Here is a 17,774-nt window from a genome sequence, read left to right as displayed (position 1 = left end):
ACTGACAGGATCTGGTTGTTCCTGCTCCCATCCGGCAGTTCTCCCTCTCAGCCTCCAAGACTGCTCCTCTGCCTGCTTTTCCCGATCACCTGCACCTGTCCCTTTGCTCAACCAAGCATTACACGTACAGTACAGAATAAAAATCCCCTTTCTTTCCCTCCCCTGCCTGTTTATATAGGTCCTTACCTGTACCGGTTCTGGTTCCTGTTCCCCGACCTGCTCATGACCCAGACTACATATCTTGCCGATTGCCCCGGACTTCTGCATTGGACCCAGACTACGAACTCTTGCTGCCTGCCCCGGACTTATGCGTGTGACCTCAACTACGAACCTTTGCCGTCCGCCTTGATCCCTGCTTGTGACCCCGACTTAGTCTTCTCTACCTGCCCTGCTGTTCCAGCTACTGGACCCTATTCTGCAGTAGCCTCTCCCGTGACAAATACAGTCCATACATACCACATGCTATTTTTCTTTTGTTGCACTGTGAACTATTTATGTTGCCATCATTTAAAAAAAAAGAAGATTGAAGGGTACAAAGAATAATTAACTAATACAATACGAAATAAATGACACCCAAAGAAAATAGAAATGTATTATTTTTTCTCCTGTAACGGAGACTGAAGCTGAATATACAGATGAAAGATATATATTTCTTGCCTGCAGTGTGAGACCGACTGTTTAAAGCAACGATCCCCTCCCCTTCGAAGCCTATGTGAGTGTAACTGAAAATCTCCATTGATGTTAATGGAGATTTTCTGCCAAGAACAGACTATTTAGAATTACAGCCATAATGTTAGCATCTCTTCCCCTGAGCATGTCCTGCCCCCCCCCCCCCCCGACACTTAGTATTTGAAAACACTTATACTGCATCCCCTGAATGGAACATCAGATTTTAAAAAGAAAAACAAATAGCGTTGGAAAGGGAATGATATCCATTAAAGTAAAATAAAGTTGATCAGCGCAGAATGCTGCTTTTTACAGCCAGCCACTAAAACAGTGAATGTTTCTCCAAGTTGCAGATATTCATGCCAGGCTGCCTGAGCAAATGCAAGAATGTTTTGTTTCATACATACAAAAAAAAAGAGAAAAGATGTTCACAGCATTGTACACTGTAAAATGTAGGTACGAGGATCCGCCCCTAGCAGCTTGAAATGTAATAATTGGTTCCTGCAACACAGGGAGTGTTGCATGCAATATATAAAAAGAAAAGTGTCTTGCACCTTACATATTAATTTGCCCCACAGTGAACGGACAAAGGTCCATATTTAATAAGTGATGCTTTGTCACAAGAGAGACACATTACAGCACTGGGAAGACATCCTGTAACCCTTTCAAAAAGAACAGAGAATGAGACGTGTCCGGAAATAGGCTAGAAGAGTCAGGTGCCGTGTTATGGAGTAGCACCACTTAGCAAACATTGGCGTAAATGTTTACACATATCACATAAAGCAGTTGGCCTGATAGCATGTCCATTTGAAAAAAATTGGTATCTAAGCAACATCTCAAAAGCAACTAAGCTGTCTGGCTGGGAAAGTAAAACAGAAAAGTAATATGCATTAAAAGATTAAAAAAAAAAAAAAAAAAGGACCAGATAAATTAGTGCATTATATCAGCACTATCAAATCGTTAGCACATCTATACTGGTCAACCTCAGCTTCCATAGCGATGGAACAACCCAATACATAATATTTACATCACTCAATACTGAGAAATTGAGCTGCTGACCCTGTTCTGAGGCATATCAGATAAATCAGGAGAAGTGTTAAAGCAGCAGTGATGCTTTTAGCTGTGAGACCAAGTAGGATACGAGCTTTAACACAACTGAATAGGTTCCTACATTGTGTGAGCAGGGTTAGCATAAAGAAGGAACGGGCCAACTGATAAGAGTGTACATTGCAGGAGGAGAGAACACCTTCGTTTCTGACTAAAGGAGCTCAAAACGCTACAGAAATGCCATCATCTTTTATAAGAGAAGGTATTGTCTAACTCTAAGATCAGAGGTTGAGGCTCTTGTATTGAATCACTCTTTAAAAATACACGTTATTAGTTTGTGAGCATTGCTATTTTTGTGGTGGGACCCAGCAGCACTGATTTCCAGCATCTTTTGGAGTTCTTGCACCCTTCCATAAGATAAGGAATGGGGCTTGAATATAACAAAAATATTATTTGATCCACACATATTTATGTCAATTATACTTATTTATTGTAGTTTGGATATAATTTAAATTGTCTTCTTTGACAAGTCTACTTCAGACTGACTTTAGCAGACACACTTGCATTTGCAGCAATAGACAGAAAATTCATTATTGCGATGACGCGAGACGTAAAAAATAAACAAAAAATACGAGGCAGTGAATTCTTTTTGGAAGAAAAAAAAAAGACAAAGTAAGGCTTATCACGGGCATTTCATGATAAGGTTTTTTCAGGAGGTGTATCTTTTGGTTTCTTCTGTTGGAACTTCAAATAAGTAAATCTAGTGGAAACAGATGTTGTGGTCCAAGGACTCAATATATAAAAAAAAAAAAGATATATTAAAATTATACTGTAATGCAGCAATTCTATATTTCAAAAGAGCCTCCACTTATCTATGAGATGACAGAGGCAAAAACGTTCAGGGATTCACTTCTATTGAGCGGAGTCACACAAAATAAGTGACACTTGAGGCCTGGGTGAATAGAACTTACCTATAACAGACACACATCCTAATGGCGCAATAAGTGTAGCTGGGGCAAAACCGTAGGCTGCAAAGTTTCCCAGCTCCCCGATCCCCATCAGCAGGATTCCACACCACCATACTTTGCTTTTGTAATAAGGCAAATTATCTCGTCGGAATGCTATTCGCAGATGTGTATATTTCTGAAATACAATGGTTAAAAACCGTGAAAGATGAGACGATTTTCCTTTTGCTAACAAATGCAATGACATTTATCTAATTGGAGCACTATGAACTCAGCATATGCCATGTCAAGATTATATGCAACCACCTTCAATGCCGTACGGGTTCTGCAAGTGAAAGTAGAACTAGAGCATCTATCAATCAGACATATATTATAAGCTCCAGTGCAGTAGCTGTAAAATGGTCACTTCCATTTATTTTTTGAGCGAGTAACAAAGAGAACGAAAGTCAGTCATTGGAGCACACCAGTAAAGTACTTTATTGCTTAAAGCTTAAAATCCAATGTGGGAAAGTGCAGCAGGTATCTGGTTTGTGCTGGAAAGGAAATTCGCCGTCACCTATGTTGTAAACTGATCCTGCCTCTCGGTGGTGGTGGGAGACACCAAGACGACATACAAACTTTTTTTTGTATTTTTTCCATATTTTTCAATATTTGTCACATAATCAGTTTTTTTCTAACACTTTTTTTACACGGTTTCTTTTTTAGTTACATTGAGACACATCAGTGTATAGTTCTGTTTCCTAGTACTGTGATTCACAACCAGCATTCTCTATATCCTCTTGTCTAATAGGTTTTCATGCCCCTTGAGACTTTGTTTCTGCGCCAAATGCTTTTTTCCACATAGATATCTAGGTCTGTGTGTTAAGACCAGCATTCAAGCAGCATTTACTAGACTTTATTACCCCTTTGTTTCTGCGCACTTGATATTTTCTTCATCCAGGACCCCAAGAAATTTAATGTGAAATTAAAAGAAGAGACTTTTTCTCATAGAGCCACATGTGATTGTATGAGCACCATTGTCTATACCACAACCACAATAATAGTAATAACGGATATCAACAATTGATACAGGGAGGTGCTAACCAGTGATAATACTTTCCTTAATAAATGCTGCCAATTAGGTCCTCGACCCCACAAGAGCCGAGAGGAATTGTACCTAGGCTCAAACAAAGAGAAAAAAAGGGGAGGAGGGGGGGGGGGGAGAACAGAGTAGTATGTCTGGATTTGATCTCTGTGGGAGGGTAATTGATGCACTCACAATCAAGTAGAAAATTAACACCTTTATCCAGAAGTACTGGATCAGGAACACTAAAGAGGTAGGATAAGCAACTAGGTAACTAGAAAGAGGTAGTGTTAATTCATTACCTATATATATAGGGTTTTATGATTTGTATTAAATAGGATTACACTATGTATGCTTTCCTTGGATCCCTCTCCTATATGGGGTCCCATTGAGACCGAGACTGAGTATCAAGTACCCGTAGGTGACTGCAGGGATCCTGCAGCGATACTACAGCTGGGATAAAGAATCTTCGGTTCCATACTACCTCTTCAGGTGTTCCCGATCCAGTACTTCTGGATAAAGGTGTTCATTTTCTACTTAATTGTGAGTGCATCCATTACCCTCCCAGTGAGGTGAAGTAACACACACACGTGTAAATAAAGTCCTGGAGATTATAACAAATGTTGTGTTCATCTCATCTCTCTCACCCTGCCTCATTCCTAGTTATAGGCAGGGAAAGGTTGCTGTGTGTGTAGCTACTGTAGGTTATCACTAAGTTGAAGAGAAAGATGAGCAAATCAATGACCCATGCCTTTGTCTGTTTAAAAAAAAAAAAAAAAAAAAAAAAAAAGGGGGGGGGAAGAGGGTGCAGTTTTATAAAAAAAAAATCAATAAAAAGCTGATTGACCCCTCATATAATGCAGCTATTTCAGCCACAAATGCAGTTATGTAGCCCATAGCACAGTTTATCAATTCATTTTTTCAACCACGAGTCATAAAACGTCCTTCAAACTTGTAAGATGCCAATTGTTTTTTTTTACAAGTTTGAAGACAATGGACAAATTATCGCAGCAATATATATACATATGTGTCTATGGCTATATCCTCATTATACACCAATTTCAACAATGGGATAGGCATGGTTGCGAGACATTTTTTAATTAGGTAGCACAGGAGTCCTCCACTGGTTGAACACCCATCATCTCTTCTGCGAACAGTACAAAAATAATAATTTCCCCTTTAAGCAGCAGTACTATTTGCAGATACAGGGTACTGCCATGGGGAGCTCTGCCGCACTATCCTATGCAAACTTGTACTGCTGCGGCCGAGTTTATTCGAGCATTTGCCCGTTCTCGGCCGCAGCAGTTACCTGGCGCGCGCCGGAGGGTGCCGGGCGCGCGCCGAAGCAGCGGAGGAGAGGCCCGCCGATCGCGGCTTCCCCCTCTCCTCTCCGGGTCCGCCGGGTCCCCCGGAACCCCCTGCCGCCGTCCCCCACATCGCGGGACACCAGGGCTCCCTCGGGGAGCCCTGGACGCGCGTGCAGGGGGCGCAGGCACCCGATGACGCGTGACCGCGCATCGGTGACGCGCGGCACGCCGAGGGGCTGCCACTTGCAAGCCGGGAAATCTCCCGGCTTGCGGAACTGGCCACACTTCAATAAAGTGTGTCGCCAGTGTATATAGGTTTTTTGGTGGTTTTTTTTAGAACAATTCATCACGGTGGACAATCTTTTTATTGAGCATCTTTCCTGTTGGCGGCATTATATCGATGATGTTTTTATTGTGTGAGGAGTCACTACATTACTGTTTTTGTCAATCGTATTGATCCTAAAATGGTGTTTAATCCAGGAGGTTAGTTCTTCAGCGATTCATTTTCTTGATTAACAGGTTAACATTTACAGATGGTTTAATTTCCAAAAGTCTCTTTAGAAAACCCACGATAGGAAAAACATACTTCGTTTTTATGCCCCCGGTGTTATCTGGGGTTTGAACATTTAGCTCATTAGATGGATGCAAATAAATGTCTAAACTTTCAATATATATCAAATAGTCAACGGTCCGCTTCTTTTCTCAATGTATTCAGCGACAATAGAACACATCTTTTACAGCGTTATTTCAGTCAGTTGCATCAGGTTTTCAGGCATATCAAATCAATCAGATTCAATCTCAACCACCCCAGAGTACGTCTGCTTTGCCCCAAAGGCGGACAGACTTTGGCGCAGCCGAAGGGCAGCATAAGGGTGTGAGACGTTTGCTGCCGTTCACTGATGTTTGGTGATGTTAAAGTGATGTTAAAGCTGCTCTATTTCAATCTGAAACTCACAAGCCCTTTATCCCCTGTACCCAATTTTCCAACTATCTGTCCATGAATTCACTGTATAACCCTGTTCTTTTAATGTAACCATGTATTTTCTATAACTCTGTGCCCAGGACATACTTGAAAACGAGTTAGCTCTCAATGTATTACTTCCTGGTAAAACATTTTATAAATAAATAAAATAGATAATTTAGTTATAGAGTGAAGAATCTGAAGCTTGGGTGTTCAATGATTCTGAATTCTATAAATCCAAATACAATTTTTATACATTTTCCTTAACATGGCAATCACCCATTTTTCTCACTGTCAGCCCAATCTTCTTAGTCAATCATCAATGTTTAAACCAATATCCCTTCATTTAGCAATATTTACTTTGATTTAGAAAAAACCATCTTGTACTGTCACTATGTGATTAACTATTTTCCTAATCAGATTTGAGACTGATCTCTATTGTATCGTCTTTTACTACTATTTAACTAACCTTTGATTCCAAACTCAAGATCCTATAATATTGAATTCCGCAGACAAACATATAAAGTTTCATACAAATGGAAATGAATAAAACAAGATAGATTCTTACAGTAAGTCACATAAAATATTTCTACACCTTCTTATCTTCAGATTAATTTATTTTAGCAGAGGCAGCTAATCATTTTCCAATATAATTTCTAACATATTACTATATTACTTATTTTAACTAGTGACACACTGAATATATATGTACATAGACCATATGGCATCTGTATTATTTAGGCTTGAAATCGTCCTCTCAATATTGTAGGGTGATACGGATTTGCAGTGACCCCATTGAGCGGGAAAATAAGATTGTAAATTACTACGACATTCTTAGCAAGAGGGTATAAAACATAAAACATTCAAATCAGGCCCTGATTAAAGATAGGACAAAGTCAAAATGTAATCGTATCAAATTTAAAAAAATAGGGATTTTTTTGTCTTTGCCAATTCTTCTGGAAGGACACATGTACATTATTGGTGGTTTCCTCTCTCTATGCTGGATTATGTCCTGTGCCATCCGTGTTCTTGTACAATTTCATGTACAAATCATCATCTCTTTATTATCAGTTCACGGTCTTTTATTATTGATTCATCGCCTTGTTTGAGTGCAATAATTTGCTTCTTCCCAATAATAATTTGCTGCTTCGTCGTTAAGCTTGGTCTTCGATAATCTTCCTCACCTTATCCCAGTTATATTTTCTTACATCTTTAGTTATATGTTTTTGGATCGTCTTGCACAGCTTTGCGTATTAAAATCTTGTTCATGCGTTTGATATGGTTTAATTTTGTGTCGTCTCATCAATAACAAATTGGGTCTCATCTAATATTTTATTATCCTGTTTTTTGTTAGCGATTCCACCACATTTTGCTGCGCTTTCAACTACAATCTTCAGACGTTTTTTTAAAATTGTTTGTTAAAGTGTCCCAATGCATATCTATATGAGGGGTGTAACATCTCAAGTGTCACATATGAAGTGTACAGTACAGTATGTGGATATTATTGGAGGTGAAGAATACAAGAGGAAATTAACTCTTCAACTGTGAACTTGGCTTTCTAAATGCTCTGACAATTTTTACCCATCTATAGACTAATCTTGTAAGCTGTTGTTTCAGCTGAGTGCAACGCTGATCGTGAGAGTTGCAGAATGCACCAATTGTGAATGCACTTACTACACCACGACATTCAGGTGCTTGTCCGTTCTCCATTCGCTATATGCTTTCCAGATGTTGAGCTATCTGTGTGAACAGCTGCATACACAGTTAGTCCTGACTGGACAAGTTTCTGTATTGTCTTCCATGCCTTTTTTTATTGAAATTTCACTAATAGTAGCCATTTTTATTGTCACCATTTTTATATGATTATTACCACTATTGCACATTTGCTACGCTCTTTATACCTAAACCCCTTTTTATATTCTATTCACCTAGTCACATGTGTGTGACGGATTCTACTACACAATTGGTGCAGTGCAACTTTTTCTTTTGCAACACTTTCATAGTACAGTACGGTTGAATCCACCAGCACAAGTGTCACTATACATCTTCTTGAACACCAATTGCCACCTTCCCACCACTTTGAGGCAGTGAGAAGAATTTGAGGGACGGATGAAGGTTCCTTTAGGAACTGAAACAGTGTCTGGGTGGGATTCATATTTTAATAAGGTAATATTTTTACCTGTACAGTATTCCTCTTTTGTTCTTTCTGGTGCCCGTAATCATTTCATTTTTGGAATTAAAACAGTGTGTATCCGCTCCAGCTAAATGACGACTCAATTTTTTATATATAAAATCTCCCTTTGTAATGGCACTTTTTTTTTTGATATCTTCCTTAATAAAGCTTTATTTTGGAAATGTGTGGACAGATAGGAATCCTTGAAGTTCTTCAGCGTCTGTATACGTTGTCTTTCAAAAGGGGAGCATCAGGCAAGTGGAACGTCTCTTTACCACCGCTTCTCAAAAATGAGAGAATGTGCACACACAGTAGATTTGATTTGTGCAATTCACATATAACTTGTGAGAGTTGACAGAACTGTTTACGTATCATTATAGACAAAAGTAATAGACAGCACTCACACAAAGTAGATAAATATACACAAAGCGGGGTGCCACGGACTAGAGGGCCCAATCCCTCTCAAACACAATAAAGTACTGAAGAAAATCCAGCACACCCTAATAATAGATACAAAGTCACAGGTATATAACCAATTTGAAAAATTAATCAGTGCACAAATAAGTCAAACAACTGACAACGCCACACTAGGAGGACAGATAACATATATATTTGCAAACACCCTCTAGAGTGACGAGCAGGCTTGTGGTTCGTGTGTCCTATTAACTAAGGACTGTCTGGTTTGCATTACTCCTGGTTTGCCTCCTCTCTTTGTTGTTCTCTGGTGTTCTCAGTTGTTGCTAGTTCACTAATACATTGTAGCTGATTGCATGTAGTCTGTCCCTGAATATATCTGTAAAAAAGTTAAACTGTGGATTTATTTTGCCAATTAGTTTAGGGATATTGTATGTGTATTTAATTAGAATATTACTTAGAATTTGTGGAGGGTCTTCTATTGTTTTTACTTAGGGTCAGTTCTGTTGTTGTGGGTTCTGGGGCTAGGGAAGTACCCTCTTGTCCCCCTGGGACTGAGGAGAACGGGCCTGACGAAGGGACAAGTCCAGAAACGTTGCCCCCCTATACTCCCCAGTTGTGACCCACATTTTTTGTTTTCTTTGTTCCCTTTCCACCATTCACCTAACCTTCCCTTTGTTGTCCCATCGTACTTTCCTTTATCCCTAATCCTCCTGTACATCCCACGTATGGCCCTACCTATATGTTATCTGTTCTCCTAGTGTAGCGTTGTCAGTTGTTTGACTTATTTGTGCACTGATTAAATTTTCAAATTGGTTATATACCTGTGACTTTGTATCTATTATTAGGGTGTTAGAGTGGAGTGGAGTTCCCTTACTCAGCGTCCATCTTGGAGAGTGTTTTGAAGCTAGAGGGAAAGAAACCTCACACCAGGGAGCCCGTGAGGACCCCCACTGCTGCAAGCGTCTGCCCCACATGCTTGTTTATTCCAGTCCTGCTGTAAGTAGGGTTTTGGGTTTTAACCCCTTGATGACCCGCTGCAGCAGGCTCCGTTTGTTTTATTAAATAGTTATTTTTCTTTCAGCTTGATTGTTTTATGAGGTTTGTTTGTGAGATGGTGCTCAAAGTGCTGGGGCCGTATGTGATGGAAGGGAGTGTAGGCTGGGTATAATCAATTATAAAGTAGCAGTACTAAGCCTTAAGAGGGCATAAGGTACCCTGAAGGTCGGGGTAGGTTGCCAAAAGACACCCCCCCTTCCTCATTGGGTTGGCCCCAGGTATGTACTCACAGTCTTGCCTTTCTCCCAGGGTCTCCCTTCCAGAGCGTGCAGCTGAAGTAGGATAAGAACTCCAAAAGCCAGGGTGTGCAGCGCACAGCAAAACGAGGAGAGCAGGTCTTGCAATAAAACAATCCTTTATTGGGAAATCTTGATAAAGTTCTTTTGAACGAAACGCGTAGAAGGTTTGCTGCTGTTCCACACCATATGATTTCCCAATAAAGGATTATTTTATTGCAAGACCTGCTCTCCTCGTTTTGCTGTGCGCTGCACACCCTGGCTTCTGATTGTTTTATGTTTATCTTCTGTTAAGTGTTTCATGTTGTTTGTCCCATTTTAACATTACGTATTACACTATTATTTTTCTTTGTTTCTGTCCGTATGTTACGGACCCCCGGATTGGAGATCTTCCAGTGATTGGAGCATTTGGATTATCTTCCCTTCCATCTGTTTGGACTCTATTAGAGACTTTGGACTCTTTTTGGGGCGCTGGTCTGTATATGTTCCTTATTATTAGGGCGTGCTGGATTTTCTTCAGTACTTTGTTTACGTATCATGATCTTCAAGCATTACAATGTAATACTATTTAATCTAATATATGATGCATCTAAATAAGATTTTGTGTTGGCTCTAAAATGTATGAAATTGTGAATGCACTAGTGCTGTTTGTACATAGCAAGTAAAAGCACGTAAATAGGCTCGTTACCTGGAGGTTAAGAGAGATGCTAATCAAGAAGCTTCCAAGAATTGCCAAAAGAACGCCAAAGAGTTGGTTCTGAAATGTAGAAAAGAAAAAAGGATAAAGTGATCTCAAAATACAAAAATCTAGAATAAAAACAACCATGCAGTACATAATTTAGCAATCTATTTTAAGCTGTTTTATTGTTGTGCATTTTACTGTATACACTGTTCTTTATTTACCAACGTTAGTATCCGATTACATATACTGTACATGTACAGATTGGGCCTATGAATTATATTTGTGTTTTAGAAATGCTCAGGGATGATGTCAAGCCGAGATGAAGTCATCTTCTGCAAATTGAAAGAAAAACATTATTCCATCCCAGACTAAGTCCTGCAATAGTAAGAAGCATAATTTCTGATAAAGGTAACTTTACAGTCCCCGACATACTTGGTACATCATAAGGGCTTTCTGCTTTGCAATGGGATGATTGGTAGATACAGATGCAGCTGGTCTGTTGGCGATCGGAGAAGGCCCTGACCCTGGTGGCCATATTGTTTCCCCAATTTTGCCTGGCACACCCCTCTCCTGAATAAGGGAGTCCCTGGATTTCAGGTGTCCCAACCCTCACACCCCCCCCCCCCCCAACCCTCCCAAATCAGCTTCAGGGGAACATCAACTCAAGATTTGAAAAAAAAATTTTAATTGTAGACTGGATTACTCCTTTACCAAGATTTTTATTCTACTCAGTTAAGTCTCATAATTCCTTAGGCCCAAAAGGACCCGATTACCAGATGGTGACTGAGCCAGTCTTGACACTTTAGTAATGAACGTGGAGGAGGGGATCGGGGGGGTATGGAAGGGGGGGGAGGAATCCTCGCTACAGCTATAGTTTGTAGTGACGGTGCTGCAATCAGGGGTAATGACAGAATAAGACAGTAGAGAGGAAAGAACCCCAAGGAGAGCACTCGTCACTTCAAGATCACAGGGACACTAGTGGATTAATGTATGTAGTGAGTGAAAAATGATAAATTTAAAACACACTTTATTAACGAGTACATAACTCAAGTAATTAAAATAAAAGCGCTCAAGAATCAAAAATGTGATTCAAGTGTGGCCAGTGAAACAGCGAATTAAAAATTATATGAGCTTTAAACAATATGGAAGCAGCAAGATATGTGACCAGTATCCTATCTTAATAGAAAAGAGGATAGTATAAGTACAATGACTGTGGTACTATAGCTATGCTAGGTATATCCTCTTGCCCACCTGTGAAGCCTGTCTGTCTGTTAGCCACGCCCCCGCACCTCCCCAAGAGCGTCTGCGGTGAGTACCCGGAGGGGGGGTCCGCACTGAAGGGGGGGACCTGGCTACATCCTCCCCCTGGTAAAAACCCTAACGACCTCGCTTGGGACACATAACTTGATAACTATATACAGCAATTATATAATGAAAATGGCACAACATCGTTATATAATAAAAATGCAACAACCAAACGTGATCTTACACTTATCAGCTCTAAATCAGATTGCACATTTCACTGAACATCACAATGACGGACTGCACACTTCTGCGAGCCCACTGCTGAGCCTCATAATGGGGTGCCCCAATTTGATCATAGGTTACCCGGTTTGGAGGGTACCTTACTCTTTGGCTCCTACGGAGCTGTTCTTCAGTAACTCCCTCTGGGGAGTAATAAGTACAGTCCTGAGGCTCAGCCTCTTCCCTTGAGGGGAGAAATGTCTCTGAACAGTCTCTGTTTGGCACAAAGCACGGGCTCTGTGGATCCAAAGGCTGGCCTGTTGGTGCCACCTTAGTAGGCATTGGCCTACGGGGCATTTTACCCGTAGCTCCTCCAGGAGATGCCCCTTCCGTGGAATAGTCCCTTTGAGAGGGTCCTTCCATAGGGTCTTCAGGAGTTTCAGAGTTTGAGTAATTGGTTACAGTCTCTTGACCCATCTCTGATAAGTCGGACTCACCATTGAGCGGTGTGGCCAGTATTTCTGCTTCTTCGTCTCCCACTTGGGGGATGGGGAGAAGGTGATTACGATGCCAAACCTTTACCCGGCCGTCAGTGTCTTTGATGCGATAGACCGGGAGGCCGGGCATCTGTGACTCTACCTCATATACGCCGTCTCTCCACCGGTCCGCCAGTTAATGTTTTCCGGGGACTCCTAGATTACGAAGCAACACAGCGTCCCCAGGACGTAGCTCCCGATACTTGACTTTATTGTCATATCGTCTCCTATTGCCAGCATTCAGTTTAGCTGTAGACTTCTCAGCCTGTTGGTAAGATTGCTGCAAACTTTCCTTTAGCCTTTGCACATACTTGAAATGGGTAGCATTGTGTATCCCATCCGTTGATACTCGAAGACGCACATCTATTGGGAGTCTTGCCTCTCGTCCAAACATGAGGAAGTATGGGGAGAATCCAGTGGACTCATGGCGAGTACAGTTGTACGCGTGTACCAAAGCTTCTACGTGTCAACTCCATTCCGTTTTCTGCGCACCCTTCAGCGTTCCGAGCATGTCCAACAAGGTCCTGTTGAATCATTCCGGCAAAGCGTCTCCTTCGGGGTGGTACGGAGTCGTCCATAGTATTTTTGCGACTGTGATGGCCTTCTGGTCTTTTGTGGGGAAGGCCTGAGCATACCGGGTGTAATGGTCCGTGATGACCAGCACGTTACAGATTCCTCGGGTATCGGGTTCAATAAACAAAAAGTCCATACACACAGGTCCATTGGACCAGAACTCTTGAGATGGGCCATGGGTGCTGCTCTGGTAGGTAAAGTCTTGCGTTGGACACACCGGGAACAACGGCGGCAGTGTTGTTCCACCGCTTCCCGCATCTTGGGCCAGAAGAACCGGTCTCGGACTAACCAAAAAGTCTTCTCTACACCGAGGTGCCCATGTTCATCATGTAGAGACTTCGACACCATATATCTCAAGTTTTGTGGTAGAACCAGTTGTCGCCTATCAGGGTGGTTGTGATATTGGACTACCCTATAGAGCAAGCAATTGTCTATCTTGAACTTGTCCACCTCACGCATTAGCAACACGATCAGATCTCGGGGAGCACTTTTCAGCAGAGCTGGATTCTTTCTTTGAACAGCTTGCCGAATTATGCTGATTACTGGATCTCTCATTTGATAGTCCACTAAGTCTTTCCATCTTATGACTTTATCATGGGTTATGTTCATTCCCTTGGAATCGCAGTAGGCGGCGGGGATAGCCTGCGACTGGCATCCTAACGAATCTGCAACTCGTAGTTCGGAGAAGGGCACCTGATCATTGTTGACAGCCACTATTACACATTGCTCGCATCCCTGGCCTGGGGATCTCTTCCCATTCATCATCATCGGGAGTAGCACTTAATCCTGGTCGTCGTGATAAAGCGTCAGCTCCAATGTTCAAAGGCCCCGGCTTGTACTTCAGAGAGAATCTGTAGTTACATAAGGTTGCCAGCCATCGGTGCCCTGCTGCATCCAACTTGGCTGAAGTATTGATGTACGTGAGGAGATTGTTATCCGTCCTTACCTCAAACGTAACACCATAGAGGTAATCATGAAGTTTCTCTGTGATCGCCCATTAGAAAGCCAGGAACTCTAGCTTGTTTACAGGGTATTTCTGTTCACTGGGTGTCACTGTGGCTGATGTAGGCTACAGGCCGAAGACCCTCGGGGTGCTTCTGATGCAAGACAGCGTGCCCAGTCCATTGAGACTGGCATCCACATGCAGAACGTATGGTTGTTCTGGAACAGCATACGCAAGCACTGGTGCTTCAGTCAGGCTTTTCTTCAAGTTCAGGAAGGCCCGTTCACACTCGGACGTCCACTTGTTGCCAAACGGTTGACGGGCCGACGTGGCCTTCCTTCCGGTATCTTCGGGGTATATCTTCAGCAGATTGTTCAGGGGTTTAGCTCGACTAGAGTACCCTTCCACGAAGCGACGGTAATACCCACAGAAACCCTGGAATGATCGCAGTTCCGTGACATTCTCAGGACGTGGCCAGTTCACTACCGCTTCTACTTTGGCTGGATCGGTAGCAATTCCTTGAGCAGACACGATGTGTCCCACATAGGTCACCGAGGTGTGATAAAACCGACACTTGTCGAGGGATAACTTTAATCCTTCTTTTCCAAGACGGTCTATCACCTTAAGCAGCCTCTCTTCGTGCTCTTCCAGGGTCTTCCCGAAGACAATGATGTCGTCCAGGTAGACAAGACACTCCCGAGGGTTCATGTCCCCGATTGTTTTCTCTATCAGTTGCTGGAAGGTAGCAGGAGCTCCATATATAACTTGGGGCATACGCGTAAATTGGTAGAAGCCCAGGGGGCAGACGAAGGCTGTCTTTTCCTGGTCCTCTTCACTCATAGGTACCTGGTAGTACCCAAATCGTAAGTCAAGCACACTAAACCATTGGCTCCCGGTTAGTGCATTCAGGATTTCTTCAATGCGAGGAAGGTTGTATTGATCGGGTACCGTACGATTATTCAGAGTTCGATAATCGACGCACAATCTTACAGATCCATTCTTCTTCCTTACCACCACTATGGGTGATGCATAAGGACTCCGAGACTCCGTCAATATCCCAGCGGTCTCCATTTCCTTCAGGACGTTCCTTACATCGTCCACATCCCTGGGGGCGATGCCACGAGAGCGTTCACGGAACGGAGCGGCGTCACTCAACCTAATGGTGTGTTGGGCGCTGCGACTGCAGCCCACATCCATCTCGCTGGTGGAAAATACCGTCTTTCTTTCATTCAGCTTGGCCATCAGTTGATCCTTCCACTCAGTTGGCAGCGTCGAGTCTCCGAAGTTGAAATCCAGATCGACCAACTGCTCCCCCACTGCAGCGGCGTTCACCTGGGGCACTGTTTCTACCGGGCTGACGGGATATATGCTGCCCAAACTTTGTCCTGCCCCAATGTCCATTGGGAATAGAGAGATATTTTGAACATACACATAGGTTCGTAGAGGAAATTTGGTTGTCCACTCTCTCACTTCAGGTATTACCCTATACCCTCTATGGGTCTCTTCCTCAGGGGTACTCTCCAGAGAGAACAGTTGATCGGTATGATCTCGATCGGGATAACAGCACCAGACGCCCATGCGTTGCACTCCCCCTGGTAAAATGGTCGTCAGTCCGCATTGACGATTGTAGAGGTCCCCGTGACGCTCTAAGGCATATGCTCTGTTGCACTCCTCTCTCAGTACATGGTCAAGGAGTGGATTGGCCATTGGCAATTCATTGGTCTCTTTCAGGTAGGCTCTGATTACGACTCGCACTATATCCGTATTTTTTCCCAAGATGACCGGGGTACTGACACTGTTCTTGAGGCTTCGGGCATACCGTTGCTTCCACATGCATGGGATGTTTCTTGCCGGTATTCAATTGAAGTATCTCCAGTTGAATTCTCACAATCCCATCGATGAGATAATTTTCATTGCTCAACCCCCTCACCTTCATATGTTCCGCCGACAGTGCTTAAGGACAGTGCTTAAGGTGTTGGTCGTAGAATTGTCGGTAGATTATGCTCACTTGGGACCCAGTGTCCAGTAAAGCAGAGGCATAGACATCTACTATCACACGCACGATGGCAGAGGGGCCTACCTGACAGTAACCATCCCCAGCCGGAATTCCATCGTCTGGGCTTAGGTCAGTAGGAGCTTCGGGAGGCGCAGGGGTGGCCTCGGATGTCTGGGCTTCTGTGGTCTGTATCCGACAGATCATGGACCTAGCCGAGCTTCCTTTACTGGGCGTTTTCTTTTCTTGGGTGCCTCCATCCGGGCACTCTCTGGAGAAATGGCCTATCTGTCCACAACCATAGCAGACGACATCTTTAGGATCTAGTCGTCTTGGGTAAGTGGGGGAGGACCTCCCCGAAGTCCGGCCTTTCGTTGAGAGCAACTTGGGTGGCTCCTCTTCCTCTTTGACAGGTTTCTTGATCCGGCGAGCGGAGGCTCCCGGGATGTCACTCGAAGGGGGATCTTTGACCTTGGTGCCTGTATGCAGCTTGGTATAGGCTTCATTCCCTTTGACGATCCCCAAAATGTCCATGAAGGTAGGGGGAGGCCCTCCATTAGTGAGCACCTTATCATGATCACCATGTGATGCGTGGGAATGGCCCCTCGGAGGAACTGCTTGCACCGGTATTCGTCCATCTCTGAGGCTAGGATGAGGCCGCAAGTTCACAACTTCCACAGGACCAGCTGGATTCGTTGAAGGAAATCTGACAGGTCTTCCTTCTCCTTCTGTCGGAGACCGTAATATTTGAAACACAGCTCACTCTCCTCTTCATCTTTGCCATAGATCTGGACCAACAAGTCTACCATCTGATGAGCAGAGAGATCAGGGTCTTGGTCGCGCTGTGCACTGACCATGGTGGCTGCTGATGGTCAGAGGCTTTCCAGGATTCTCTGACATCTGACCGTTTCAGAGCAGGGCCATTCATCGATCACCTTGATGGTGTGTTCCTTTCAAGACTCGATGCTTTCCTCGCCTGCGGGGACAGGAACCATTCCTTAAAACACCTTCAACATCCTGTAATTTTGGGCTTGGGCAGACATAGTTATAGCTTCCACAAGCTGCGGGAATGTCACTCCTAGCATGGAGCCTCCACTGTCTGAGGAACTTGCGATCCCCGCTCCCTGACTGTTAGGGGTTGGGGTGAAGCTGTTCACTAACCAGTTAGGGACCGGTGATGGTGGCGGGCTACCGGCCCAGCTGGTGGCCCCTTGCCTAGCATCAGAAGAGAAGGTCACTCGGGGTAGGGATATGTCTCATCTGATGGGTGTACTGGTGGCCATATCTTTGTCTTCCCAACCCGCATGTCTGGTAAGGGAAGTTACGTGACTGGAAACGGTTCCAGGGTAAATTAGAGCGCACCCTTGCGGTAAAGTCTCTGGTAGATACACTACTCGTGGGCCTCTATCAGGGGGTATAGCTTGTTCGGTGGCCAGCAATAGGGTGTTCTCTTGCCGGTCAATGTTGTAGTGCTTGCAGATGAGGCGGGCGCCGCCAGACCAGGTAATGTCTTTACTGCGCTGCGCTGCGAACAGTAAACCTGGATACATCGGCAGGTACCCCATCTACGGCGACTACGTGACTACGTGTGACTACGTGTCGCAGGAGCTCTCCTAGCTTTTCGGCCCAGTCGCCACTTGTTTGGGTGTGAGTGCAGACATGCTGACTGATAGGATACTACGTTAACTACTG

General features: G+C 43.6%; 1 protein-coding gene across 2 annotated transcripts in view; it reads right to left on the bottom strand.

Moving 5' to 3' along the window:
• Window positions 1-17,774, bottom strand: part of NIPAL2 (NIPA like domain containing 2) — a 127,451-nt gene that overhangs the window by 77,176 nt on the left and 32,501 nt on the right. For both annotated transcript variants that reach the window (XM_075582654.1, XM_075582653.1), the window contains 2 exons: window positions 10,580-10,648; window positions 2,685-2,856 (listed from right to left, as the gene is read on the bottom strand). In XM_075582654.1, the coding sequence (XP_075438769.1) occupies window positions 2,685-2,856; window positions 10,580-10,648 (241 nt within the window). The remainder of the gene's footprint in view (window positions 1-2,684; window positions 2,857-10,579; window positions 10,649-17,774) is intronic.

This window comes from Ascaphus truei, chromosome 2 (assembly GCF_040206685.1).
Source record: "Ascaphus truei isolate aAscTru1 chromosome 2, aAscTru1.hap1, whole genome shotgun sequence".
NCBI lineage: Eukaryota > Metazoa > Chordata > Amphibia > Anura > Ascaphidae > Ascaphus > Ascaphus truei.
The sequence above is the reverse complement of the archived record's forward strand: the minus strand, read 5'-3'. Positions and strand labels throughout refer to the sequence as shown.